The 27,891-nt window shown below is 58.1% G+C and overlaps 1 protein-coding gene across 1 annotated transcript in view; it reads left to right on the top strand.

Annotated features, from left to right (window-relative positions):
• The window catches only part of Tmem132d (transmembrane protein 132D), a 526,990-nt gene that overhangs the window by 436,613 nt on the left and 62,486 nt on the right, over positions 1–27,891 (top strand). Inside the window, 1 exon segment of the mRNA XM_047561780.1 lies at positions 15,614–15,757. Within this exon segment, the coding sequence (XP_047417736.1) occupies positions 15,614–15,757 (144 nt within the window).

Below are 27,891 nucleotides of genomic sequence, written 5' to 3'. Positions count from 1 at the left end.
GACTTCAGAGACAAGCATAGTCCAGCTCTGAAATGTCCGTGCTGTCTTCTGTAATTATTAGGCTGTTGGAAGGAGTTAGGTCCCCATCTCAGCCTGCTCGATCTGAGCTACATGCAGCCAGCTGGGGACTGAACCGTGACCTTGAGCTCATTACCACCTGCTGCCACCAGCTAAGCCGTCCCGTGGCCACTGCCTCCATGGCTGCACACAGCGGCAGTGCTCCTGCCAAAGCCTGGTTTAATTGAGGAAAATAAACAGATAAGGGCGGAACACCGGGAGGGGAGAGGAGGGCCTCCGGGCAAGTGACCCTTGTCCCTGTCCTTCCTCTGAAAGGACATGAAGTCTGGCCCCTGAGACACATGTCGAATGTTTCACCTCCAGCGCGACTGGGTTCCCCAGTTCCACAGAGAAATGTGAAGACCTAGCACCGTCTCCCCACTGCCCTGAGCTCCCCACGCGGACCCAGCTATCCATGAGAAAGTGGGCGCACTGCAGAGCGTCTGTTGGAAATGTTGGAGTAAAAGGGAGCTCACCCTGGGCTCAGCACTGGCACCCAGGAGCCCCGAGCCGAGCGACCGACGTGCAGGGCCAGGCGGCCGGGGTGCTGCACGCTCCCGGGCTCAGCTCTGGGTGTGGTGCCGGGCACCAGGGGAGACTCGCCTTCTGGAGCTCCTGCTTTGGTGGCCAGCAAATTGATAGGGAAGACAAGGCTGCTTCCTGAGCGTGCCAAATCCCAAGGACAAGCAGACCCGGGGGGTCTTTCACAACTGCCTCACGTCCTGGTGGCCAATTGCAGGTGCTATCACTGCGTGCAGGGGGCAGCCAGGAGCACAGCGCAGACCAGAGCACCTGGGAGCACGTGGCAGGAGGAGCAGGAGGAGCAGGTGCCCTCGGCTCCTGGGTCTGAGCCTGAGCACCAGTTGGCTGCCGGTTCCATCTTCTCGGTCTGGCACACAGACAGGGGACCAGGTGTGCGAGGCATCTTGAAGCCCGGCACGCTGGCACACTCCTGTAATCCCAGCTACCCAGGAGGCTGAGGCTGGAGGACCACAACAGTGAGGCCAGCCTGGGCAACTCAGTGAGACCCCATCTCAAAACAAAAACAGCTGGGGATGTAACTCGGTGTCAGGGCATTTGCCTGGCATGCCCGAGGCCCTGGGCTCAATTTCCAAACTACTACAAAACAACAACCACAGCCTGCATCCTGAATCCAGTGAGTCTCAGACCCCCGCCCACGACCGGGGAGACACCAGGTGGTCAGTGAAACCAGGGGCCTGGGCTCTCGGGAAGGCTTGGAGTGGAGACACAAAGGTGGATGATCTGGACATCAATGCGCGGGCCTGGCGGAGGTCCCCTCCTAGGCCGTGGTCTGGCACAGTGATGCGGCCCCTCCCGCCCCCAAGCACCTGGGAGCCTCACTGCTCGGCTGGGGCAGGGTCTCTGTAACTCCGCCAGGTGAGAGCAAGGCCAGGGCCCGTCAGCTGACAACAGATCACAGGGGAGAGGAGCCCCATGTTCCTTAGGGCCTGTGGCCACCTCAGCTCTTCCGCCCCATGTGGTGTGAGGGTCACCTAACCAGCGGGTTGGTGTAATGGGGACAGAGCAGCCCGATGGCCGCGGCCAGGGAGCAGCAAACAATATTGAGCGTGTTCCTCCCAGAGGCCTGGGAAGGTGGCCGCGGCAGACACCCTGGTCAGTGTCTCGGGCCTGAGTCGCTGCTTGGGTGCCTGTGGCCGGTGGAAATCCCTGCAGTGATGTCCCTCTGCCTCCCAGAGTGACCCTCTTCCCAGGCAGTGCGGGCCGGACGCTCAGTTTCATTCTTACATCAGCCCAAGAAACACAATGCAGGGTTGCCTGGCAAAGGAGGAAGCACCTGAGGCGCTCAGGGCCACCCTGCGAAGGCCGTTCCGAGCAGGCCCAGCCGGTCCACCCCACCAGGAGGGCTTGCTGGCCTCCCTGAGGGTCGCAGGTCGGAGGAGGACCCAGACGCTGAAGGAAACCCACTTGTAGGACCCCCGTTTCCTTCCGCAGGTCCCGGGCGGCCCTTTGATGTTTATTAATTTTTCTCAGCCCTTTCCATACCAATCGAATTAATTCCTTAGTTTCATGTAGCGTGAAGCTGATAGGCTTCTCTCCGCCCACGGAGAAGTCGGCCGCCTTTGACAATTGGACATGCGTCTTTCTGTAGCGACAGACGAGGGATCAGAGCCCATTTGGTTAAAGGCTACAGGCGAAACTTCACCTAGTTTCAAAGAGTAGCACTTCATCCATCAGGAGAGGCCTATCAGCAGACCTGTTAGATATTCCTGCCACGTCTCCTGGCGCTGCCGTTGGGAGTCTGCGAATGAAGAAGTTTCTCACGGGCAGCGTCCACGACCCCGCGGTGGTCAGGCCGCCGTGTGTGCTGAGCGCCCAGGGCGTCCTGTCGGGTCCTCAGACTTCTCTTGTCAGTGAAGCCGCTGACTCTCTCGAGTGCTTCCAATGCACGGCGTGCACCCTGCTTTCAGGAATCAAAGTTAGAGGGCTAGCCAAGTGCTGAGCCTGGGTCCTCCCGTCTCCTCTGGCCTTCAGCTGTCGGGACTGGACAGGTTGCTTGCTGCATATCACAGATGCTTCCAGAAGCCTCTAAACCAGAAACCTCCAACAGAGTCTGGACCCCCACCCCAGTCAGAGGGGACTGGACCTCAATGGCCACTACAGCATCCAGCTGATTTGTGCCCCAGAATGCTTCTCCAGAATAAGCCGGCAATCTAGATTTTTGCCCATTTCTCAGTTTTTAAATGTGGTGATCCTCTGAAAAAGAATAAAATCTGTTTGGTCCAAGCAAAATATATCCACAGGCTGCTTTCGGTCTGTAGCACGTTTGCTTAGTTTATAAATCCTGATGTCAACAGCACGGGAAGAAGCCGTTCCCTCCTGGAGGATCGCTGTGCCCCACGAAGGAAGGAGGTGCCCATGCAGGCTGGGCACACCCCAAGCTGGCGCCCTGCGCAACACGAAGCAAGCCAGGCACAGAGGCCCCCAGATGGCATGATGCGGTGCACACAAGACTCAGGGAGCCGCCAGCGACTGTCTGGACCTAACGTTGGCGGGTGTCAGGATGGCTACAGGTTACAGAACTTCTTCCTAAGACTTAAAAAAAAAAAAATTCAAATTTTTTTAAAAAGCTAATATTAACTGTGAATAGTCTTCACGTATCTGTGAACATAACTAACGGACCGCGTATTTTACAGTAGTGAATTGTGCAAGACGCGGACCATCTCAACAAAGCGGTCTCCCAAAGGAACAACACCCTCTACGTCTTGAGTGTGAAGCTGAAGTTCTCAGCACCCTAAGTCAGCCCCCTAATCTGTGGGTACCCCTAATCTCCCCTGCATCCCTAGAAACACCTGCTCAGAACTAAACTTAGGTCGGCTTTTTATCATCCTGGCCTCAGGGCGTTCTCCGGAACACAGCACACCCTCCTTTTGGACACCCCAATGCCCCAGGCTGCTGCCTGAAGACTGAAAGGCAAGAAGGCCCGGCCTTCGGCGCCGTCTCCGAGCTGGTGTCCGGGCTGTCCAGCCAGCCTCAGCCTCACAGGGAAGACGAGGCGAATATGGTGACTTCCCCTCCTCCTTGGAAATTCCACTTGAAAACAGAAATCTCAAGGATGAAATTGGCTTAAAGTCTTAAACTCCTTAAATGTGCCTTTGTCTTATTAGCGGGAAGGAGGCTCTGCTACCATTATGTGGGGGCGAAGGTTAATCCCAGCCCCTTTCCTGACAATACACCAGCGGGGGGACTCGTGGGCACAATGCAGCGCCTCTTGGGGAGCCCCTGGATGCCAGGGGCGTGGCAAGGCAGAGCCTGTCTTCCTACCTCTCCCTCTGCAGCTTCTGCAGCTTCGAGCCGGCTAATGCAATGAGTAGGAATCCACACCTGGCCCGGTCCTGGAGGGTGTGGCCTGGAGGTGAAGCAGCTTTCTAAACCCAAGCAGAAGCAGCGGGTGGGCTCTCCCCACAGTTAGGAATTCCTTCTCCAGGGGATTTCAGTAATGCCTTCTAATCAGCTTAAGGAGTTAATTAAACAGCTGTCACTTAGCTCCTTACCTCTGATGCTAGATGCTAAGTAAGATTTGAAATTAGTTATGCAAAATCAAGATGGGCTTTTGTGATACTGGGAGATTTCCCCCCTGTATCCCCACTGGATACAGAGAACAGATTCCCAGGGAGCAGGGGTGGGGGGTGAGCCAGAGGAATGAGTTGGGGTCCTGGGAAAACACTCCCCTGGCTGAGCACAGACAACCAGGCAAAATTTCACAATTCGCTGGCTGGGACCCAGGAGTCTCAGCTCCCAGGAAGAGTGGCAAGTGGCACCAAGAGGTCAGCCGGACCCTGCAGTTCTCTGTCCAGGCTTTGTGGGGCTCTCGGGAAAGGCAGGCCAAAGTCAAAGTGAGCACTTCCCATCAAAATAGTGATTCTCGGCTCCTCCGGAAGAATGAAGATGGGGGCGCTCCCGTTCTCCATTCCTAAAATGCAGGGACTGCTGAGCTAAAGCTGCCCCCTGTGGATCTGGAGGCAATCCTGCCCATCTGGTGACTGTCACCACCTCCAGGTCTCAGAGGAGGACAGAGTTGGCTCCCTTGACGCAGGACATGGTCACAGGCAAGTCTGACGAAGACGGTCCAGTTGGGCCCTGAAAGCCCCCAGGGTGGGTGAGAGCCCGGAGCTCCTGGCCCTGCCCAGCTGTGTCCCTCCAGAGGTAAACGTGAGGGGGATCTGCGTGACTCGAAGCTGGACAGAGGCGCCCTCTTATATTTCTTTCAGCAGCTTTTGCTGGGGGTGCCCAGCGACCCTGCAACTAGTGCTTCCTGTACAGGACGGCAGAGCCCCATCCTCTGCGGAGACCTGGGGTTCCCTTGTGAACATGGACGCTAAACTAACACACGACCAACATCACCTTGAAGGTCCCTCAGGCCAGCCGTGAACGTGGCCCGCGGCTCCCGACCTCCAGGCGTCCTCTGGCGCTGAGGATCATGCTCCTGGCTTGGCACCAGGTGCCCTGCAGCCTGAGTTTGGGCACTGTGTGGAGTCAGCCTCTGCTCTCAGGAGCGGGATGCTCACGCAGAGTGGCTATGGGTGCCGGGAGCGCTCAGGGCCTGGCCTCTGCCTCCAGAGGAGGCTCTGCAGCTTTGTCTCCCATCTCTCTGCTTCCCTCCTCCTTCCCTTCGCCCCAGGCCCTCCCCTGCCTCTTCCCTCAGCCAAGAACTTATTGGATCCGTGTAAGTCATCGTCTGCATTATGATGCTACTAATAATAGCGTCACGAGCGCCGAGCACTCTCACCACACGCGGGGCTCAGCTCCCTGTGTCCCAACAGGAGCTCCGCGGGGTGATGCTCTTTGGAGCCTGCTTCCCAGACCAGGACACTGAGGGGCAGGGACTATGCAATCCTGTAGCCAGGAGGGGTCAGAGCTGGAGGCTGAGCACAGGTGCGCGTCCAGAGCCTGCACACTGACCCAGCCCGGGTGGGCTCGGTGTCGCCTTCTGTCAACGGCAGGAACCTTGGCCAGGGGCTCACGGCCTGGCTGAGCTCACTTCACTAGCACGGGGGCTTCGAGGGCTCACAGCTGCCAGGCTGGGCTCCCAGGGGCCAGTTTGGCTGGACGCCTTGAAGGCTGGCAGAGCCGATGAGGAGGGTGCCCTCAGGCCTGCTGCAGGTCGTCACGTCCTAGGACTTCGCCCGAGGAGACCTCACACCAACCCGTAAACGGAACTCATAATGCCCACTGTACAGATGAGGAAACCGAGGCCCACTCCCGCACCAGTTTGCCACAGAGTCACAGAGCTTGCAGGAGACGTGGCTCAGAGGCCGGCCCTCGAGCTCCAGAGCCAGGACTCTGCTCGGCACCCCCTGCCTCCATCCTGCACGCTGATCTTCCCTCCTGGGGAGACGATGGCAGGTGGCGCCTGAGTCAGGCCTGGTGCCCACTGTTTAGGACGCCTTTTCCACAGCCAGCACCACAGGTACGATGGACATGATGCTAAGGTTCATTCACACTCCAAAGTACGTCTGCGGCACGAAGCCAGTTCTAGTCGCACGAAGCCCGTCCACGGTGACGTCCACCATGGCTGCTGATGGGAGAAGAACGCTACAGTCCTGCCCACAGGGTGGGGTCCGGCTTCCATCCGCGCTGCTGCGTCACCTGACTTCCCTGTTCCTCTGTGTGTTCGTTCATGTAGGCCCCCTGTCTCGTCCAGGAGAGTCTCAGTGAACAGAGGGCAGCAGAAAGTTCTGGCAGGTGGATCCCAGGAAGAAGGCAAGGTCAGGGAAGGGCTGGGCAAAACTTCACCCTAACTCAGCTTGTGGTGCAGGGGGATCCGGAGCTGGGGAGATGTCGCGACCAGCACAACCAAACTCTCGGGGTGACTGGAAAATAAAGATGCACAGACACAGATCTTGAAGATGAAGCTGGGATCAGGTGGAGCCTGCTCTCTGATGGAGATGCACATCTGAAGCGTTACTCCAGCAATCTTTATTTATATATGTCTCAATATCAGGTTAAAGACTATGCAACCATTATTCTCTGTATTCAGGAAAGTTACAGAAACCAGGACATCTAGTAGCTGTTCCGCAGTTGCAGAGTGCAGTGTTAGGAGCTCTGTGTGGCTCTCAAGAAAGTCCAGTGTTTAAAGTTGGTGTAGGGCGGGCAGAACTGGAGAAGCCAGCTGTTCACACTGTGGCTGTCGAGCATAAGAGTCCTTCCTTCCCGGGAGCTGGGTGCCTGAGATCAAGGTCAGAGCTGGCAGGACTCTTGCACAGCCTCCTCATGCAGGGCGTTGCCACGGCAGCTGAGCATCCTGTGCCCTTGCACAGGGACATTCCCAGGCACCAGGTGTGCCACAGCCATGAGGGCATCAGAGACCCCTGACCTCAGTCACTGTCCCCCCACCCTCTGTCACCACTCTCCATAGGGAGACTGGCATCAAGTGGCCCCAGCATGCCCAGGAGCCTCCAGGAGAGGCCAAGCCCTCCAGGGAGCCCTGCAGCTGTGCTTCTCAGCTGAGAGCAGCCCCCCACCACTCCAAGGGACATTTGGCAATGTCTGAAGACATGCTGGGTTGTCACAGCCAAGGCTGGGGTTGGGGGGGACACAGCTGGCCCCCCGCGGGTAAATGCCAGAGATGCTGCCAGTCCACCTCCTGCACAACACACCCTGACAACAAAGAGCCACCCAGGTGAAAACACCCACTGTGCGCAGGCTACGGAGCCTGCTCCCTGCTGGGCAGCCGTGTGACAGAAACGCTCCGGCCTTCACCCGGCAGCTTCAGCGTCTGAACAAAGCAGGAGACCTCATTAGGTCAGAGTGCAATGGCCACGCCCTGACCTCCAGGGCCTGAAGGGGAGGTTAGATGGGAGGGACACCAGCAGGGGACGGGCTGAGGGACCGTCCCACAGGCCCACGTTCTCGTCCCCCAGAATGGGCTGGGGCTTGCTGGGCAGCTACAGCCGTGCAAGGACCCACCAGGGCAGAGTGGCAGGAGGCCACCTCCTTTCTTACTGTTTCCTGTGGTGGACCTGGGGTGGACCCAGCTCAGCCGGCGGCTCCCCCGTGGGGTCTCTCATCCAGCGCAGCCAGAGGGAGGCTGGGAGTCCCCATGAGGCCTCCCGCGTTCCACGTTTGGGCTTCTGCGGGGGCTGCCCTCCAGGTCAATCGTGTGGCCTCTCCCTGTGGCCTGGGCATCCCACCGAGAGACAGGCGTGTCTGACTGCTCCGGGATCAAGACATTCTGTCTTGCCCCAGTTTTATTGAGGCATAATTGACAAATAAAATTTTATCAAAGTGTCCGGCACGATGCTTGGATTTCCCCATGAAGCGGCCACCTCAGTGGAGCCGTTACTGCGTGCATCACCTCACGTATGTGGCTAGCGAGAGCATTTAGGGTCTCTCCCTTCACGAGGTGCAAGCCTGCCGTACGTCTAGGACGTCCTTATCAGCTACATCCCAGGCTGCTCCCTGGATTCCTGGGACTTCTCCAGCCCACCCCTGTAAGGCCCCCGGCCCCCACAGCCACCCTCTCCTCCTTCCCGCAGGATTTATTCTTTTGATCCCATGTGTACCTGAGACCGTGTGGCATTTGTCTTTCGGGTGACATTATCTTCTGATTAGAGGTGTTTCCTTGACATTATAAATATCACAGCCGGGAAGCCAACCAAGAGCAGTGTGCTGACTAAGGAGAGGAAACGGGAGGCGGGAGGGAGGAAGTCCCACCTGTGACACAGAAGCGCGTAGACCATGTCCAGGCTGCTGTGTGCACGGAGCCTGTGCAGCATTGTGTCAACACGCAGGACCCATCCTCCCGAGGACGGACAGTGGGCTGGGGAGGGCTGCCTTCTGTGGCCTCTTGTTAGAAACTCCTTGGCGAGTGCAGTGTTTCAGCAAGAGCAGGGGCAACCTTGGTCACCTGGTGACATTTGCAGTTTTTAAAAGGACGCCCATGGGTGTGCTCCAGGGCATGGATCAGGTGAAGGGCACGGGAACTGACCCGGCCTTGTGGGCTCCGCCGGGTGAGGTCTGGCCACTTCCCCGATGTGGGAGCATCCTTCATTTGATTCCAGCGTGACTGCAAAAGGCAGCTGCTGTTCACGCCGGCCAGAGCCATCAGACCCAGGAGCTGTTGGACTTCAAGCAACGGAGCGGCACACACATCTGCATGGACGCTGAGGCCAAGCTGCCCCATATTTTCCTCCCAGGGTGTTGGTGGCGGTGTGGCAGGATTGTCCATGAGGTGGGGGTTTCCCTGGGCACCGCCGGTTCCTCCTGTGTAATGTGCTGTCAGTCAAAGACTCGTCCCACGGTCCCTGCAGTGCTGGGTACTGGAGGGAGGGAGGGCAGAGAAACAGCCCGTGACCAAAGGAGCAGAGCCAGGGCAGCGGTCAGTCACTCTGCTGTTAGGTCATCGACCTTTGCTGGGAAATGAACTGAAAAGCTCTAAGGAATCAGCCACAGTAAGTGAGGCCTGCAGGGGATCGCCTAGGGCACGCCGGGAGCACCAGGTCGCCAGACGCGCAGGCTGGGGCCACGCACCTCAACACAGGGAGGTCGGGCGGCCAACCGGAAGGGCCAGCCTCCTGCCTCGGGGAGGTTTTGTAACTGAGCAGTTCAGCGAGGCTGGGGGTGGCCCGGAGTTCCCTGCCTGAGTTTCTTCCTGAAGCTGGAGTGCTGTGTACTCTTCAGGTGTGGCCGCTTAGGTGGCAGCGAGGAGTAGCTCCAGCCACCTGTCCTGTGCTGGTCCCAGGGACGCCTTCACAGGCGACACGGGCACCCAGGATGACAGCTGCCGCCATCTTGTATCTGCCCCACCTGGGCCACCCGGGCTCCTCAGTCACCATGGGGAGGGAGGAATGGAGGGACAATTGAAAGTTGGCAGGGAGTGCCGTGCTGCCAGCTGGACTCCCCCTGCAGGCACCTCGGGGCCAGCGTGATGACCCGGCGGCTCTTTGATCCTCGGTACCTGTCGTTCACCCGTAGCTCTTTGTTTTAGTGTGTCGTTTCCGTGTAGGATCTCTGAATAATGCATCTCACGGCAGGAGGAGAAAACCCTTTCCCGTATGATCTGCGCCTCTGTCTTAAGCAGTGTATTTGTTTTCCCACGAAGCCTGAGTTGGCACTCCTGTCTCCCTCTCATGTTCCATGACCTAGACTTTATTCCACTGTGGACAAAGACTCTCGTGTTTCTATTGCTTCGTGGCGTTGGGAGGTAGGGTTGAGAGCAGAGCGTAAATAATTCCAATCCTTTTCCAATGAATTCTAATTACACAATTTTAAGAGAATTAATAGAAGAACACGGCTTTCTGTACCGTAACACCAGGCTTTTTGTACTATTCTGGAGCACATAGTCTCGATACGTGTAGTGGGAATCCATTGTTGGCAACTGTCCAAGATTCCTCAGGACAGCCCCCACTGTTCTGGGTCCCTCTTCCCTGGCAAATTCCCAGAATCCACTCCACCCGGTCTCCCTGAGAGTGAGGGCTGTGCAGGGGCAGTCTGGTAGGCCCCGCCCCACCCATCGGATGCACCTGCTCCGTATTTAGCTTCCGCCCTGGGGAAGCATGCACTTTCCTGGCTCAGGTGCAGGAGAGACAATGAGGTTCTAGAACCATCTCTCTGATAGGTAAGCTCTGTAGTTCTGATAGACTCAGCAGGTCCCTGGCAGGCCCACTCCGTAGTTCTGACATTGACCTTGGCTGGCATCTCTTCAGTCCCATGGATTTTCCCTAATGCATTCGTTTCTGTTGAAGCAAGCTGGAGCGGATTCTGTGGTCTGCCGCTAGATCCCTCGACACTCGTGTCCTAAAACTCCACATTGCCTCCAAGGCCTTTTGAAGAATGTGCAAAAACGGAAGAAATGGAGGACATGTTTTATTTACTGTTGGTTATTTCTTTTGTGTTTGTTCTAATAGGCAAACGCAGTCATCATGGTGCTATGTACTGATGCATGTGTTGTTAGGTGACTGGGACCGTCAAGTGATACCACCTTGCGTGGTCTGTGGTTGACCTGAGCGTTAGTGTTGCCCAGTATATTTGGCAGTAAAATGTTCCCAAAGCATCAGAAGAAAATAAGAAAGCTACTAAGTATTGTCAGATCCCAGCTGTGTTCCCGAAGCTTGTCTGGCTCCCCAGAGAGTCAGTCCTGACAGCATGGGCCTGGATCAGGGTGGGCACGTCCCTCCTGAGGCCTGCGGGGTCAGCACTGCCGGTCCAGCCCTGCCTGATTGGTGAGGTGGTAGGTGTGGTCTCTTCAGGGAGCTTACCGTCTCTCCCTGGCTCCCAGCACACACAAGAGCTGTGCTTCTGAAACCTGCTGTGCGAATTCCCGTAAATGCTGGCCACCTGCCACCATGCAAATGAGAAGCCAGGTGGGATTCTTTTTCAAAGATACTTATGCAATACCTGGCTATCATGGGGGATGTGTCTCCCCACAGGGGAGCAACTGAGTGACATTTCTGGAGCCCACGTCTCTGGTCCCTCAACCCCCTCAGCCTCCTACATGCTGGGCATTTCTGTGAGTGAAGACTTGTCCTTGCCTCACCTGTCCCCACCTCAGGTCATTCCACACAGCTGTCCACCTGGTGCTCCTGGGCTTCCCTGACCTCCTGGAAGCCTGTGCCCAACCTTGCAATTTGCAGACCCCGGGGGCCTGCAGCCCAGGAGTAGAAGCTGCTGCTGGTCAGACAGTCCCCAGAGGTGAGGCCTCTGCAGGGTGGAGCCCGCTGGGGCCCTGTCCCCACGGCTCCCTCCCTCCCTGACCTCCTGCAAATGAACCGCTGCTTCACAGCCCTGGTCCCAGGCTCTGCTTAGGCAGCATTCAATTTGCAAGTTCAACAATTAGATTGATAATTGTTAAGCAAGAACTGAGATTGAAAATGGCTAAAGAAGTACAAAGCCTGCATCTCGATGAGAGTTTAAAGGAAACCTCACAAACCACTCTGCTTTCATCTAATTACCTTCCAGGTCAACTTTACTAATTAGGGTACTTCGTAAGCAAAAGAAACTGACCCGGTTAAGTTTTTGAAAAAGGCATTTATTGGAAGGATGCGGGTGGGTGTCCGAGGGAAGGAGGCAGGAAGCTGGGCCAGCAGGCCTCAGGAAGGCAGGGGCCAGGGAGAGCCAGAGCAAGGCCCCAGGGCACCTGCAGGCTGCTCAGGGCCAAAGGGGATCCACCGCACTCCAGGGAGAGGGTCCGACATGCCTGCAGGCTCCTTGGCCAGTGTCCCTGCAGGACTTATGCAAGGACAGGCAAGTTTCCCGAAGAGAAAATAGTGAAGCCAGCAACCTGGACAGCCTCCCTCCCTCAGAGGCACTGCCTCCCTTACAAAAATAAAAAAAGGTCATGGGGAAATTCTTCTCGATACAGAACTCAAACCCGTTTGTTCAGAGCGGACCCCATTCTCTAGGCCTCACTAGCACCCCGTAGGAAACAGCCCTTTGCACACCTCCTCCAGACACCTGTGTGCCAGGTAGCTTGACGTCTGCCTCCTTAAAGAGGAGACGTCCACAGACCTAGGTGACATTCTTTTTCTCTTCTCTGTTTTAAAATTAATTCTAAGAGTGAACATGAACAAAGGTCAGTGCTGGTACTCGGAGCAGAGAACCAGGACACAGACACACCAGGAAATTAAAGCAAAAGGGGTCAGCGCCGACCCTGGGTCCACCCGTCGGTCCTCTGTGTGATGAGCCATCCCGCCCGTGTGGAAGCAGAGTCTGCAGAGCCCCGGGCCCTTGCTCCCCACGCCCCTCCAGGGCCAAGCTCCTCCCCGGCCCGAGGGCCACCCTCTGAGGCAGGAGCAGCGGGCTTCACCTGCACACAGCAGGCCGGGCACAGGCGTTGGACCCCGGCAGCTCCTGGAGCTAGTCTATCAATACCTCGGCCCCCTCGGTAAGCAGCCGCGGTGGAACTCTTCCTCCGTGTGTATTTTACAACTTTCCCCTGCAGGGGATCCTAATAGACCTCAGTGCACCGAAGTACGTGTGTTTACACACACACACAAGATAACGCATTTCGCGGGGGATGTCAGCCTCTGCCTCCTGCATCCCCACCGGCTCCTGGACTTTCCCGAACCCCTCAGATGAATTGCTCTGGAGCCGCTTCCTAGGATCTGTTTCCAGAGGGACGCACACTAGACATGGGCTGTCAGCTCTCTAGCAAAAGAGGGAGAGTTGCTCTTTCCCTGGAATAGACGATAATGTGTTCTGCTCAAGAAAATGCCGGTGGCTTCACCGTAGGTACCGCGACCACCTCAGGAATGTGCCCCCCAGCCTCTGCTTCTCTGCCCCCTCCAGCCTCTCAGGAGCCCTGAGTTGTGCCATGGTGTTGCCAGGGACCCAAGAATGCCACAGGGCACACAGACAGCCCTGTGGCGGCACAGCAGCATGGGGACTTGCCCGCGGGAAGGACAAAATGCGTGCTCAAGGGGTCTGTGCTGGTGTATCCTGGGCTCAGGATGAACCTGGTCCAAGCCAGCGTGGACCAGAGTCCCAGCCTCCACTCACTTCCCCTGAGAGTGGAAATGGGGGGTGGGCTTTCCCCTCCTGGAGGCCATGGGAAGCGGCCTTATATTTGGAGTTCGCCCCATCATTTGTCATTACATTTTTACCCAAAATACAATGAAGTCAAACTGGGCCCTCAGGAGAGGAAGCAGGCAGCGTGGAGGCCGGGGCCAGGAGGCCTGCGGGATTCCGCGTGAGGCGCGGTCTCTAAGTCGGGGGCGCTCCCACCCGGAGTCCATCTCTTACAGTTGAAATCCAGAGAAACCCCACGTATTTGCATCCCAAAGGTCGAGCTCCTCCCGTGGAGGATGCAGGACCTTGCGGTAAGAAACAGAAAGTCGGCTCAGCGTGATGGGCTGTGCGCCCGCAGGCTGCTACCCCCGCACTCGGGTGCCATGGAGACGCGATGCCTGGGACTCCACGGGCACAGCCCCTGCAGCTCCGTCCATCACGGGGGCAGGCTGACCAAGTAGCCACGAGGCCAGGTCAACCCACACCCCCGGGCTCGCTGGCCAGCACTCTGCTGCTGCTGCACGGAGGACAGGCCAGGCCGGCAGGTGCAGAGGCACAGGCGAGCGGCCACGTGGGTGTTGGCCACGTGGGGACGCTGTCCGCCTGTGATGAGCTGGGACTGAGCGCGCTCGTCAGGGACAGGGCCTGGAGGTGCTGGCAGCTGGGTTTGGGGTGTGGGGTCCTGGATCTTCATGTGAGGGAAGATGGAACCACTTCCTGGCTCTGGGGGAGGCGGTGGAGATGGACTCCTGGCGCCTGGGGCCTCCGCAGACCAGGAGGGGCAGGCGGGGAGAGGCCAGCGCTGGCCTCACAGCCCCCGGAGCCATGGGCTCTCCGCCCGCCCGGCCTGTGGGAGCAGAGCAGCCGGCCGGGAGCCCAGGCTGCAGGAGACACAGGTGACTGGCCTGGAGTCAGACGCGGGGCAGACGGCCGGGGGCCTGGGTCCTCCAGCTCCCGAAGCAACAGCGGGCAGCGGGCAGCACTGAGCGCGGCTCACGGGGAAGGAAGCGCTCAGGGCGAAACCACGCTCTGTGTGTGTGTGTGTGTGTGTGTGTGTGTGTGTGCTCCTCTGTGTGTGTGAGTGTTCCTGTGTGTGTGTGTGTGTGTGTGCTCCTCTGTGTATGTGTGTGCTCCTCTGTGTGTGTGTGCGCGTGTGTACTCCTGTGTGTGTGCGTGCTCCTATGTGTGTGTACTCCTGTGTGTGTGTGTGTGAGAGTGCTCCTATGTGTGTCTATGCACGTGTGTATGTGTGTATGTGTGCTCCTGAGTGTATGTGTGTGTGTGGTCCTGTGTGTATGTGTATGTGTGTGTGCATGCGTGTGTGCTCCTGTATGTGTCTGTGCTCCTATGTGTGTGTGCTCCTGTGTGTATGTGTATGTGTGTGTGTGTGTGTGTGTGCTCCTCTGTGTGTGTGTGTGTTCCTGTGTGTGTGTGTGTGTATGTGCTCCTCTGTGTATGTGTGTGCTCCTCTGTGTGTGTGTGCGTGTGTACTCCTGTGTGTGTGCGTGCTCCTATGTGTGTGTGTACTCCTGTGTGTGTGTGTGTGAGAGTGCTCCTATGTGTGTCTATGCACGTGTGTATGTGTGTATGTGTGCTCCTGAGTGTATGTGTGTGTGTGGTCCTGTGTGTATGTGTATGTGTGTGTGCATGCGTGTGTGCTCCTGCATGTGTGTGTGCTCCTATGTGTGTGTGCTCCTGTGTGTGTGTGTGTGTGTGTGTGTGCTCCTGTGTGTGTGTATGTGTGTGTGCATGTGTGTGTGCTCCTCTGTGTGTTTGTGTGTGGGAGTGCTCCTATGCGTATGTGTGTGTGTGTGCTCCTGTGTATATGTGTGTTTGTATGTATGTGTATGTGTGTGGGGGGGTGTGCATGTGTGCTCCTGTGTATGTGCTCCTGTGTTTGTGTGTCTGTGTGTGTGGTCCTGTGTCTGTGTGTATGTGTGTGTGTTCTTGTGTGTGTGTGTGTGTGTGTGTGCGCACCCTCTGCACAGGTGTGGCAAGCCACTGTGGGGGTATCGCTGCAACCGTACAGAGGCCAGGACCCCAAGGTCTGGAAACCGTAGGAAAGTGAAGGAAAGGCTCTGGACGCCTCGCCTGGCCTCTGGGGGTGGTGGAGGGCGGGGTCGGAACCGCCATGTGCAAGTTTAGACTTACATGCGTCTCTAATGCACGAGTGGACTCAGGAGCCCAGATTCCTGGGTTCGAACTCCACCTTCATTACTCAAGCTGTGTGGCTTTGGGCAAGTTACGAAAGCTCTCTGTGCGGTCTATAAAACGAGATGCTGGGATGGTCGCTGGGAGCTTTGGGAGGCATGGGAAGGTTGCCTGGCCGTGGGAAGGTTTGGGAAGCGTTGCCTGGACTCGCTCCACACCCCGCTCCTGCCCCTTCCCCGCATGTCCTCCCTGTGGAAATCCAGGGGAGGGCGGACGATGACCCCGGGCCTCCCTGGCCCCTGGGCTGGTACCACCCAGGAGTCCTGAGCCTGGACGAAGGCTGGGCCGTGGCCGCCTGCGCAGGTGAGGGCCGGGCCGCCGGGACCAGGTGTGACGGAAGCTGTGTTTCCTCTTCCAGGAGGCGGAAATCCTGAACACGGCCATGCTCACGGGGAAGACCGTGGCCGTCCCCGTGAAGGTGGTCTCCGTGGAGGAGGACGGCACGGTGACCGGTCTGCTGGAGTCCGTGGAGTGCAGGTCCTCCGACGAAGACGTGGTGAAGGCGAGTTGGCACCCTGTCCCGGCAGCATGGCCGTTGGCCCACCCACGGGCCTGGGGCCCCCAGCCCTGCCCCCTCGGGGATCCTGCCCCTCCCGTCAGGGGTCCTCCCAGGCCCCAGGCAGAGCAGAATGAGGGGCTCCCCAGTCTCTGGGCCGGCTTCCCCCTGACCTTCCTGTGTGCCAAGTGCTGTGGGCGTCTTCCTGACCCCTGGGGATGCAGTGGTGGGCTGCAGGACCACCACACTGCTGGCGGCCACCTTCCACCCACCGGGGCTGCAAGGGGCAGGAGGAGGAGCGCAGGGCTGGCTGCCTGTGGCCCAGGATGATCTTGCAGCCTTGCGATTGTGAGGTCAGTGGAGTTTAGTGTACGGTCACCCCGGCTTCGATTCCCAAACTGGCCGAGGGAGACAAGGAACCGCCCTCGGTTCCCTCCTTTCCCGACCCTCCCACAAGATTCTCCTGGGGGAGTGAGGGACAGCCCACGGCCTAAACCCCATCCCTGCCTCCTTCCCTGCTGCCTCCTCTTCCTCTTTTTAAATTGAATGCACACGTGATTCAAGATAAAGGCAGGCGGGAGGTGGGAGGAGCTGGGATGAGGCCGCTCTGGGGACCTGGTAGCAGGCTTGGGGCAGCAGAGGAGAATGGGTTGTGAGGCCGCCACCCAGCCCAGAGCCCGGCTGGCTGACAAGGCAGGAGGGCCTCCCTGGGGGAGCGCCCAGCAACTGGGGGAGCCAGGCCCTGCCAACAGCCCCAGGAGGCAGAGCGGGCCCCGCTGCTTCTGAACAGGAGGGACCCTCACCTCTCTGCCTGGCAGGGAGGGAGGACCTGTCCCACCCAGAAGGCCACTGGCAGACGCAAGCCGAAGCCCCACCAGGTGCTGGCTCCATGCCAGGGCCACAAAACCAGGGGCACGATCCTGCCCTTAAGAGCTCAGCAAGAAGTCAAGGGTAGGGGAGAAGCAAGACAGTGTGAGTCCCTCCATGATCCGCCACTGCAACCCGCTTGTTCCGGAATCTTCTTCTTGTTAAACATGGCAGCTCCTTCCGCTTGCTCTGGCCAATATCTTGGTTCATCTTCGATTTCTTCTTTCTTTCTCCCACATCCAACCTCCCGCAAATCCCGTTGGTCGTGCTTCAAAATACATCTAGAATCCAACCCTCCTTCCCCAGTCCAGGGCACCACATCTCCCCTAGATCAAGGTGACGGCCTCCTTGCTGGCCTCCCGGGTCTCCCTTGCCCACCTGCCTCCTCTCGAGCAGCCAGGGTGCAAAGTGCAAATTCAGAGGCCCTCCGTGCGTCCCTCCCACCCCAGCAGAGAAACGGGGCTCACAGCAGGCCGAGCACATGAGGCTGCACGCTGCTGCAGGCCCCTCGATCCTGCACACCCCTCACCTCTCCTTCCTGCTGCGCCGCAGTCTCCACAGCTGCCCTGCACATGGGCTGCCCTCCCCGCCTCTGCTTGGCCTCTCCCCCGAGGCGTGTGGGTGGCCTGCTCCCTCAGTCCACCTCTCAGCAGGACCCCCTGAGCCACTGTGTGCACACCTGGGGACACTGTGCACAGCTCGGGGACACTGTGCACAGCTCGGGGACACTGCACAACTCGGGGACACTGCACACCTCAGGACACTGTGCACAGCTTGGGGACACTGCACAACTCGGGGACACCGCACACCTCAGGGACACTGTGCACAGCTCGGGGACACTGTGCACAGCTCGGGGACACTGCACAACTCGGGGACACTGCACACCTCAGGACACTGTGCACAGCTTGGGGACACTGTGCACAGCTCGGGGACACTGCACACCTCAGGGACACTGTGTGCACACCTCGGGGACACTATGCACACCTCAGGGACACTGCACACCTCAGGGACACTGTGTGCACACCTCGGGGACACTGTGTGCACACCTCGGGGACACTGTGTGCACACCTCGGGGACACTATGCACACCTCAGGGACACTGCACACCTCAGGGACACTGTGTGCACACCTCGGGGACACTATGCACACCTCAGGGACACTGTGCACAGCTTGGGGACACTGTGTGCACACCTCAGGGACACTGCACACCTCAGGGACACTGTGTGCACACCTGGGGACACTGTGCACACCTCGGGGACACTGTGTGCACACCTCAGGGACACTGCACACCTCGGGGACACTGTGTGCACACCTGGGGGCACTGCGTGCTGTGCCTCCCCCTCCCTGCTCCAGTGCCTGCGTGTTTGCTTATTTCTTCGCAGGTGCACGTGTGCATCTTTGCACTGATCTATTCATCGTCTGACTCTCCTTACTGGACCGTAAGCCTGCTGAGGACAGGGTGCATGGTGGAGGTCGCGGGTGGCTGCAGAGTGGGCGGGGCCCCTGCCTTCCGTGCAGGAGAGGCCCAGGCAGACTCAGCAGAAGCTGCCACCACAGCCTTCTTATTTTTGATAGTCTTTCTGTTTTTTTATTTGTTCTGATTAGTTGTACATGGCAGTGGAATGCATTCATACATTTTGATAGGCCATACATAAATGGAGTGTGATCTCTGTTTTCTGATTGCACATATTGCAGGATCACATGGGTCATGCAGTCACACATGCACATGAGGTGATAATGTCTGTTTCTCTTACTATCATTCCTACCCCCATAGCCTCTTCCCTTTCCTTCACTCCCCTCTACCTGGTACAAGGTAACTCTATTCTTCCCTAGCACCCCCACTTATTGTGAATTAGCTTCCACATATCAGAGAAAACATTTGGCCTTTGTTTTTTTCTGGGTTTGGCTTATTTCACTTAGCATGATACTCTCTAACTCCATCCATTTACCAGCAAATGCCAGAATTTCATTCTTCTTTAAGGCTGAGTAATATTCCTTCATCTGCTCCTGGAGATGTGTGTTGGAACACTCTGTGTAGATTTTTCTCCTTGATGGTCAAAATCAAGACTAGCAGGGATCTCAGCTCCCGAGGAAATGAGAGGCATAGAAAATGGGATAAAACAGGTCAGAGATGGACCGGCCTGGCCCTGTGTCCGGGACTGACCAGGAACTGGGTCCACTCACATGGATGCACCACCCAGTCAGAGGGTCAAGGGCTTCCCGGTGGTGGCCACTTGGTTTGCAGGTCAGTGCCTTCCAGATTCCTAAGGGCCACCAGGGTGAGCCTTGCTGACTCCCCTCCTTTGCTGTGATGGAAAGTATTGATTTGGCGTCTATTGTGACTGAAAAGAAATTGCTGTAAGGAGAGGGAAACATTGACGCAGGTGCGTTAAGGCATGAGACGCAGGCCATTCGTCATTCATACCTCTGAACATTCAGGATCACCAACAGAAAGCGTGTAACCGGCACGGAACTGTGGGATTTTCCTTTGGCAGTTCAACTTCGCCATGTCCTGCCGGGCATGATTTAGGAGTCCGCTCTCTGCCGGTGAGCCTGTCTCCACGGCACACTTAATGTGGATCTGCGTGTGCCTGCTGCGACCGTGACCCCCACTTACATCAGGGAACCTCACTCACTGAGACAGTGGTGCCTAATTAGTGCCCAGCCAGAGCCACGTTCCTGAACCTGGGAACGACAGAGTTGACATCACCAGGGGAATTGGAGGCAAACGTGTGTGTGCGTGTGCATGTGTGTGTGTGTGTGTGGCCCTGTGTGAGTGTCTCGCACTCCAAAGGGGGCCTCTGTGTCCAGAGGGGGCCTCCGTTCTTGGCCCGTCAGCGTCTGTGGTTCCTGTTGGGAGAGCTGCCCTCAGAGTCTCCATTTCAATTTCAGGGTGAGTTATAGACGCTTCTGCCGTCTTCCCCCAGGGGAAGGTCTTTGATCCGGAGAGAGAAAGTGCTGGAAGTTGTAATGAGTGTTTGTGACTGAGATGAAAACCGTGCTTCGGGCCCTTCCGAGTGGAGCTAGGGAGGACAGACTCCCTAGGAAAACGGAGCCACGGGAGGCGCAGGGGGAGCAAGATTCCTCTTGGGAGCCTCGAGATCCTGAGCAGTGATTCTCTCGGCCAATCGTGCAGCAGGGAGGGCCCAGGGGTGCTGCAGGCCAGGCCTCGCCGCAGACCTAAGCCCAGGTCGGGCAGCAGGGACCAGGCTGCCCCGGGCAGGATGGGGCGTTGGTGAAGAGCAGAGGTGCGCCCAGCCCTGGGGAAGGTGCTGTGAGGTAGGACGAGACCCCGTGCAGAAGGGGAAGGCCCCACTAACGCTCCTGGTCATGAGGTGTAAAACCAGCCATTCGGGAGACGTCACGGAATGTCTCGGGCGCTGCAGAGCCGGCCAGAGCAGAGACAGCCCTGTTCTCATGAGCTTCCAACCGGGGGGCGGCTGGGGACGGTGGCTGCCAGCTCATGGCTCCTGGTGTCCTGTGACGTAGCTCAGACCGCAGCTTCCTATGTGCGGGCGCAGAGAAGACAGGCACACACGAACAGCTCACCTCATGCCGCAGTGCCGTTGTGCACACGCGTGTAGATACGTGTGTGTGTCCTGTCTCACGTCTGTCCTCTTTCCATAGGGAAAGGCTGTCATTTCCTGTGTGTAATCTCAGTCTCCTCCACAGAGGAGAGAGTGGGAGACATTTTCTCGTGCATCATGTCCAAGCCGTACTCCGTACGTGTGACCGTACGTGTGACTGCACGTGTGCTGCTTTACACACGTGTGTCCTACGTTGTCTGTGATGGTGCCGTGATGGTGCCAGTACGTTCCCGTGTGCCCGCTGGCTCTTCAGGGGTGTGCGTGTGCCCGCACGTCTGGGTACTCGGTCATCGTGGTCATCGAGCGTGCTCATCACTGCAAAGCTGACTTTGAAAGCAGATTCGATGGGCAGTCGTGAGCGAGTCTTGGGAACCAGAGAGGAGAACGGTGGGTGCAAAGTCCCTGAGGCAGGGAATCCTGGTCTGAGAGAGCCGCAGATGGAGGTGGGGCGGAGCTGACCCTGGTGGAGGCTGAGCGAGGAGCTGATGGCGGGAGGCTGCAGCCAGGGCTGCCCTGTGGGCGGACGCCCTCTGACGGAAGGCAGGGCTGGAGCTCTGGGCCGCTCTGCTGGAGAGGGCTGCTGCTCACCCCTCCTCTGCTCCCGAGCCCCTCCAGGTCTGAATGGCTTCCTGTTGCTGCCACGAGACCTTCTGCAGATTGGCGCCGTCTTGGCTCCGCAGGTGGGGCGCCCAGCACCAGCTGGCTGGGCAGAGGACCTTGGGCCCTGGAGAGTCAGTCTGGCCTTAGTCTCCCAGCTCCCTAGGTGCCACCTTCGCTGGCCCGCGTCTCCTGCGTCACCGAGCCAGCCGTGCGTTCTGGCCTTTCTCGCCTGGTGGTTGTCCCTCGCGTCCTCTCTGTCCCCCTTCCGCTCCTCAGGGCTGTTGGATAACACCTCCTGAACGACACAGGGCAACTGCTGACCTCGTGCCCATCGGGTGGGCAGCAGCCCTGCTCCGTCGCGACCCTCACCTGACTGCGGGGCATAACCCCGGCCTGTCCTCGGGGCGCAGTGTGCAGACTGCAGGCACTCACCAGAGCTCACCGGGGGCTGACGCCGTCTCTGATTCTGACGTGGCTGCAGGGTCTCGATGATGCCGCAAACCAGAGCTCCCGAGGCGTCATGGCTCGGCACAGCGGGCAGGGATTCCCCAGGAAGCCTGCTGTCCCCCGGGGGTGCTCCTTCCGGCTCGGCTCACCCAGCTCTGGCCCATCTAGGACGGCCTCCTTCATTCTGCTGCTTGGCAGGCCGGGGTGTGGCGACTGGTCTTGTGAGTGGCGGCCTTTGACAGGCCAGCTCAGGCTGTCCACGTGGCAGCAGTGGGGTCCTCAGGGAAGGGTCCAGAGGACCTGAATCTGCCCAGCCTGCTCTCAGAACCTGCCCAGTTCCTTTGGCCAACGGCTGTCCCAGTGCCCAGGGGCAGGAAGCAGACCAACGCGTGGTGACAGAGCCGCTCGGTCCTGTTGTGAAGAACTGGGGAGGGCGGCTGCCATGCCCATTGGTGACGCTGCACGCAGGGGCACACCTGAGGCTCATGGCACGGGCCTGGGCTGGGCTTGCATCCGGTGAGCGCCAGGATCCATCTTGCTGTTGGAGACCCAGCTGCCGCAGCAGGGAAAGAGCTGTGGGGGGCAGGCATCAGGAGGCTGCTCGAGGAACGGCAGACAGGAGCCAGGAGTCCTGAACTACGCGGGAAGCGGGGCCTGGACGGGGCAGGCGGCTGGGAGCGCGGTGGGGACCTTCAGCTGATGCTAGTGGCCGAGGCCGGGACTGGAGAGGACACAGCCAGACTCATGGGTGACACCCTCTCCCTGGGCAGAGTGGAAAGTGGGCCATCCCCCCGGACAGGAAGTGGCCGGCATGTCAAGCCAGAACTCGGCGGCCAGGGCTCCAGTGCCCAGGGAGTAACGCAGTCGGAGGGGACAGCCAAGCTGTGACCACAGGCAGGACCTACTCTGGTGCGTTCCTCACCCTGGGTCACTTGTGAGAATTCAAGGGGACGTTCTTAGTGATTCCTGGTGCAAACCCACCTTGGCCTGGGCCAACCAGGACGTGTACTGCCCATGAAGGGTCAGGGAGGACCTGCCTCGTGGGCAGCAGAGAGTCTGATGGTGGGGCTGGCACGTGCAGAACCTCATCAGCAAGCCTCGATGTGTCCTCTGTGGTCATGGCCCTGCATGGACCCCGCAGCAGCATCCCACTGGGTAGGAGCCGGAGTGTAATGCCGTTCAAGGGAGCAGGACCCCAGGGTACAACCCCGAGGGGCCTCGGCTGGGCTCTGGAGGCCGGGCTGCCCACAGAGCCACGAGGCTCTAAGGAAGTGCTGCGTCCTGAGTCCTAGGATGTGGCGATTTCTAAGGTGCCACCGCACAGATGACGAGAAGGCTCTCCCTAGTCGCTCTGTGTTGTCGTGTTATTTATTAGGATAACACGTCTGCAAACCCAACTGTGATCTTGTGGATAGTCTTTCTTAGGACCAAACTACATTCAAAAAGCAGTTGGTGGGCTGGGGAGATAGCTCAGTTGGCAGAGTGCTTGCCTTGCAAGCACAAGGCCCTGGGTTCAATCCCCAGCACTGCAAAAAAAAAAAAAAAAAAAAAAAAAAACGCAGTTGGTATAAAGAAGAGGTTTTAAAAAAAAATGGTCGTAAACAAAACCACAGGTGACGCATAGATGTATTGTGATCACACGTGACTTTGTTAAAGTGAGGGCTGTGGCCGCCGGCAGGGAGCACAGGGGCCTCTCTGGGGACGCGTGCGAGGCTCCGATTCTTGACAGGTAGATTCGGCTCACAGGAAAAGGGAGAGCAGGGTCCAGGATGGCCCTGTGGCCCCGGGAGGACGGCAGGGCGTCACCTCCGTGACCACACGGTGGAAGCTGCACCTCTCTCTGTGGGCATGGGCGGGGCCCTGGCCTGTGACCGAGGCTCAGGTAGGCGGCGCGTTCTGTTTCCGGGTCTCAGGATCTCACCTGGGGACTGGCACCTGTTACACACGCTCTGCCCTGAGCTCCACCCCACGCTGTCCTAACTTGAAGGGAACAAGAAAGTGACAAGATTCAGCCTTCACCTCTGACCCCTCCGTGCCCTGCTGTGCGGCACCCCCCAGCACCCTGGGCCGGCACGCCTGGCCTCTTTGGCCTGGGCTCCTGCCTGGTACCTGAGCGTGTATGCGACAAGCTGAGGTTTGCTGCTGCAACAAGCAGCACTCCCTGTATCTGGGGTGGCCTGATGGCAGGAAGAGGTTTCTCTGCTGCTTGACAGTCCAGCACCTGCTGTCCCCACCGTCCTCCAAGCTGGTGGCACCTACATCCCCTGGACTCTGCTGTGGCCAGCTAGGGAAGCTGGGAGAGGGCGGAATCACACCTGGGGGTGCACGGGCAGGCCTGAGGGTGGCACGCTCTGCTCGCTTCCCCGTGGCTGGCACACGCGTGGTCTCGCTCACCTGGGGGGAGGGATTGGGAGCATTGAGCAGGAGCCAGGAGCAGCAGGCGGCTGACTAATGCGGCGCTCGTCACTCCTTATGCATCATGTTCTTTGCTCGTGATCTCCCTCTTCATAATATGTGAAATATCTAGAATGTATTAAGAATTTGGTTTTACGTTAGTTTTATGAATTCTGAACACTCATAAAATGTTAGGATCATACAAAATTAACTCCGAATAAGTGAAATGGTCTGTTTTTGCCCTGAGTTTGCAATGGCTATATGATGTAGTGAGTCAGGGTAAGAGCATCACTTCCCCGCCGGCGACTGCTCTGGTCCTGGCACGGTTCTGCATTGCCCATGAGGACACTGAGGTGCACAGAGGTCAAGGATGTGCCCAGGTTTGAGCCCAGGCAGTCTGGCTCAGGAGCAGATCAAGGAGACTTCTGATGAACCAGGAGACAAAGGAAGGGCGGCCGGGTGAGGCGGTGAGGAGAGGTGTCGCAGCGTGGAGCGGAAGCTCAAGGCCCTCTGTCCTTGTAGGGCATCTGGACCCTTCTCCACGAGGGCTCACCCGAGTCAGTGGCTGGGAGACGGGGTCCCAGGCCCTGCCCAGCCAAGGCAGAGAGAGGCGAGGCTGAGCTAGGGCCGCGTGAACTGGAGGGACAGGGCGCAAGCTGAAGGTGTGCGGGAGCCTTTGGCTACCCACATTTTAAATGTCCAAGGCTTCTGCACACTCCACAGGTGAGCAGGTGACATCCCGGATCATCCTCTCGGGCAGAGGCCCCCAGAACAGCCCGAGGCCCCTGCAGAAGGCTCTGGCTCGCTCTGAACCTCATGGCTCTGCAGCAGCCAATCAGCAGCTCAGTACCAGGGTCTGCGGCTCCAGGGCAGCTTCCTGGTGGGTCAGAGGAATTAAGGTTGAAGCAGCTCAATTGAGAGGTTTTCCAGAGGCTGAAACAACCTCCCCAAAACAAGAATGTTTCCATTGACCTGTGTGCACCGAACTTCAGAGCAGAGTGGCTTAAATTCAGTGGCGAAGAGACGTGGGTGACGGCTAGGGGGTATGCAGTTGATGCTCCAGGAGGATAGGTAGGTAAGAGGACAGACGGACACGGACCTAGACCGCAGACGGTAGACATAGGTGGTCAGGCGCGCCATAAGTAAATAGGTGATAGAGGACAGACTGGTTTCAGTACAGAGGTCAGCTCAAGCACTCCCGGTAGAACAACCGATTCTGAGTAGCCAGGCGAGAATACGGAGATGCTGGATTCTCTGCTTGGAGAGGTGGAACTTCCCTCTCGTGCCGACACACGATCAGGCGGTTATCCTGTGTTTGTTTCATTTCGTTTTGTCTTCAGAAGTCCTTCGGAATGGAAGGGTGGTCCTTGCTCTGTCCTCTCCGCTCTGGTGAGGACGGCAAACAGAACCTTAGGGATGCGTTCCACAGGTAAGCGGTCCTCGGTGCCCCAGGCCCGCCGGCCCCGTCTGCTTCTGTGCCGCAGCAGGGATGGGCCCTGGAGCTTCTCTCCTCAGAGGCAGAAGTGGGCATTCTGAGTTCCAAGTTCAGCTTTGAGTTCAATTCAGAGAATAGGCAGTAATTTAAAAAACAAATAGGTTCAGCCCAGGTTCCACCCGGCTCAGGTTAATTGGCTTCAGACTTGAAATTCAGTGCAATGATTTCCACCTGGGTTCAGATCGGTTTGTCTAGCAAATGAGTCCCACCTCTGCTCAGCCGGGCCTGCGCTCGGTCAGCTCAGACCTCGAAATTCCCAGCCTCAGAGCCTCACACAGAGACAGGCTCCTCCCCGCCTCCTCCAAGCTCACTGTTTATTATAAGCTCATTTAGTTGCTTATAATAAACACAGTCACAGAAAAATTTGCCTCCAGCAAAGGAAAAGTGATCACCTTTGCTTACTGAGAAGGGACGAGGGACCCGGCCTTTGCTTCAGCCGGGCACCAGGAGTGTAGGGGGTCTGCTGCACCAACAGCACGTCCCCACCCAGGGCACAGCTGGCACTCAGCTTCGAGAATTGTCCCTCTGGCGAGACTCTGGCCCCGTGCTGCCCGAGGAACGGACTCCTCAAGAGAGACCAGAAACCCAGATATTCCGGCCAAATCTCTCATCTTCTAAATGATGGCAGTGAATGCCTGCTTAAAAAGTAAATTAACCAAAGAGGTCTCATGGCTGTCAACCTGGGGCCTGGACAGAGCTGGCCAAGTTCCTTCTAAAAGGTCAAGTTCCTGCACAGGTCAGGGCAGCCTCTCTCTCTCTGAGACAGGACGGTGCCCCAAAGCGTGTACGATGTGCCCTGTGGCTACCGTGAGCTTTGGCTTTGGGAAGTAGAGCTGAGACCTGGGGAGCAGCAGAGAGGCACCCCTCCACCCTGCAGGACGGGGTGCCATGTCCTCTGACATCAAGGACGCAGTCAACTGGCCAGGTTGAATGTTACTTTGGCTGTTCCTCATTAACTGGGCCTCCTGATGGTCACCTCCCACACTGACCCTGCGTGGCTGTGCCGCCAGCCCTGGCCAAGGGGCTGCCAAGGAGACAGCCAAAGTCCCAGGGCCAACACGTGATCTTGGGGCTCCTAGATGACCTGTGAAGAGGCCGTCTGTCACCCTCAGAGCGAAGCTCAGCCCCCAGCCATGCTGCGTCCACCCACCCTGGATGAGTGCCCAGGAGCCAGCAGCCGAGCCTGGGGCGGGCGGAGTCGCTGGGCTCTAGGGGACTCCTCCCCCAGCGTGGGAAGACCAGGGGGGCAGTTCCATTCCCTTCTGCGATGGCACCTTCTATATGGCACTTTGACTGGCTTGCAGAACCCAGAGATCTGGTCATTCTAGATGTTTCTGTGCAGGTGTCTCTTTAGATGAATGTGAATCTGTAGCGGGGAAGCCGGGATGAGGGGAGAGGACGCGTCTCGGGGACGGGGCAGGTGCAGTCTGCGGCTCTGGTGACTGACCCGGTGTTGGGGGTGGGGGAGGAGGAGGGATTTCAACGGCCTCCAGAATTCTGACCTGGGGGACAAGATAGTCCCCTCCATGTAGTAAGAAAAGGCACCGGGGACAGGGGAGCTCAGTCTGCATGAGGGAGAGGCAGCCCCCTCCCCAAAATCTCCAGCTCTTCTCCTGGGCCCCTGATCTCCACCACATCCTGTCCTCCTCTCAGTCTGCTCACCCCACAAAAAGAAGGAGAAGGAGAAGGAGGAGGAGGGGGAGGAAGGGAGGGAAGGAAGAAGGAGAAGGAGAAAAACAAAAAAAACCCGGAGTCCTCTCCACAACCCAGAGGGCCAACATTGCCTGGGCCCTGCCCCTCCCCAGCCCTGGCTCCTGGCCATTCCAGCTGTGCTGGCCTCTCTGAGTCTTCCACATGCCAATGCTCCATGAGCAGGGGACAGTGGAGGAACTTGGGACTTTGCCCCCGTTCCTGTCTGCAGTGTCCCCTGCCCGTGGAAGTGACCCGCTGGTCCATCCTGTGGCTGCACCTCAGCTCAGGTGTGGTGGATTCGTGGGTGTGTCTCCTGTCCTCGAGGAGGCCAGACTCTCCCAGGGCTCGGGAGTCGCCAGAGAGAGGGCCCCAGTGCATGTGCGCTTCATGACCTCTGCTTGGGTCATGCGTGCTAATGGCCCCTTGGCCAATGCCAGACACCTGACCAAACCCGAGGTCAAGGCGGGAGATGCAGAATCAGCCTCTGGGTGGGAAGGTCAGCAATGCCTCCTGCCATTGTGAATGCACGTGACGCTGCCTGGGGACAATCTGGGGCCATGTTCACAGTCATGTGACGCTGCCTGGGGACATTGACTGCAGCCGTTCTTCACCCTCTTTAAGTCTTGTTTAAATGTCACCTGACACCGGCCCTGTCGTTCATCTTACGTGAAATCTGATGTGCTTTCCAACATCAATCTCAACCCCCTTCCCCAATGGATTCCAGGCCGTGTATCATTTTCCGCGTTGATGTCAATTACTTATCATACCGACTGCTTCCGAGCTCCCGTCCTCCTCCGTAGAATTCATACCTCTGGAAAGGCGGCCTGCACGGGTTCCACTGGCTGACACAGCCCGGGCGGGGCTCCACTCAGCGGGCGCTCCTGGGGCCCCCGGTGAGCACTGCGTATTTCAATGAGTGAACGCGTCGGCTACGGTCCTACAAGTAAGAATGAGATGGCTCTACCTGCAATCCCACTGAACGCATTTAACGTCACTTTTTCCTTTTCTCCCATCAATGTTTCATCTCCTGAAACTTTAACCTCACCAATTCTTCCAGCA

Source organism: Sciurus carolinensis, chromosome 8, assembly GCF_902686445.1.
Source record: "Sciurus carolinensis chromosome 8, mSciCar1.2, whole genome shotgun sequence".
Classification (NCBI taxonomy): Eukaryota; Metazoa; Chordata; class Mammalia; order Rodentia; family Sciuridae; genus Sciurus; species Sciurus carolinensis.
Note: the sequence above shows the minus strand (reverse complement) of the source record. Positions and strands in the feature narration are given on the sequence as shown.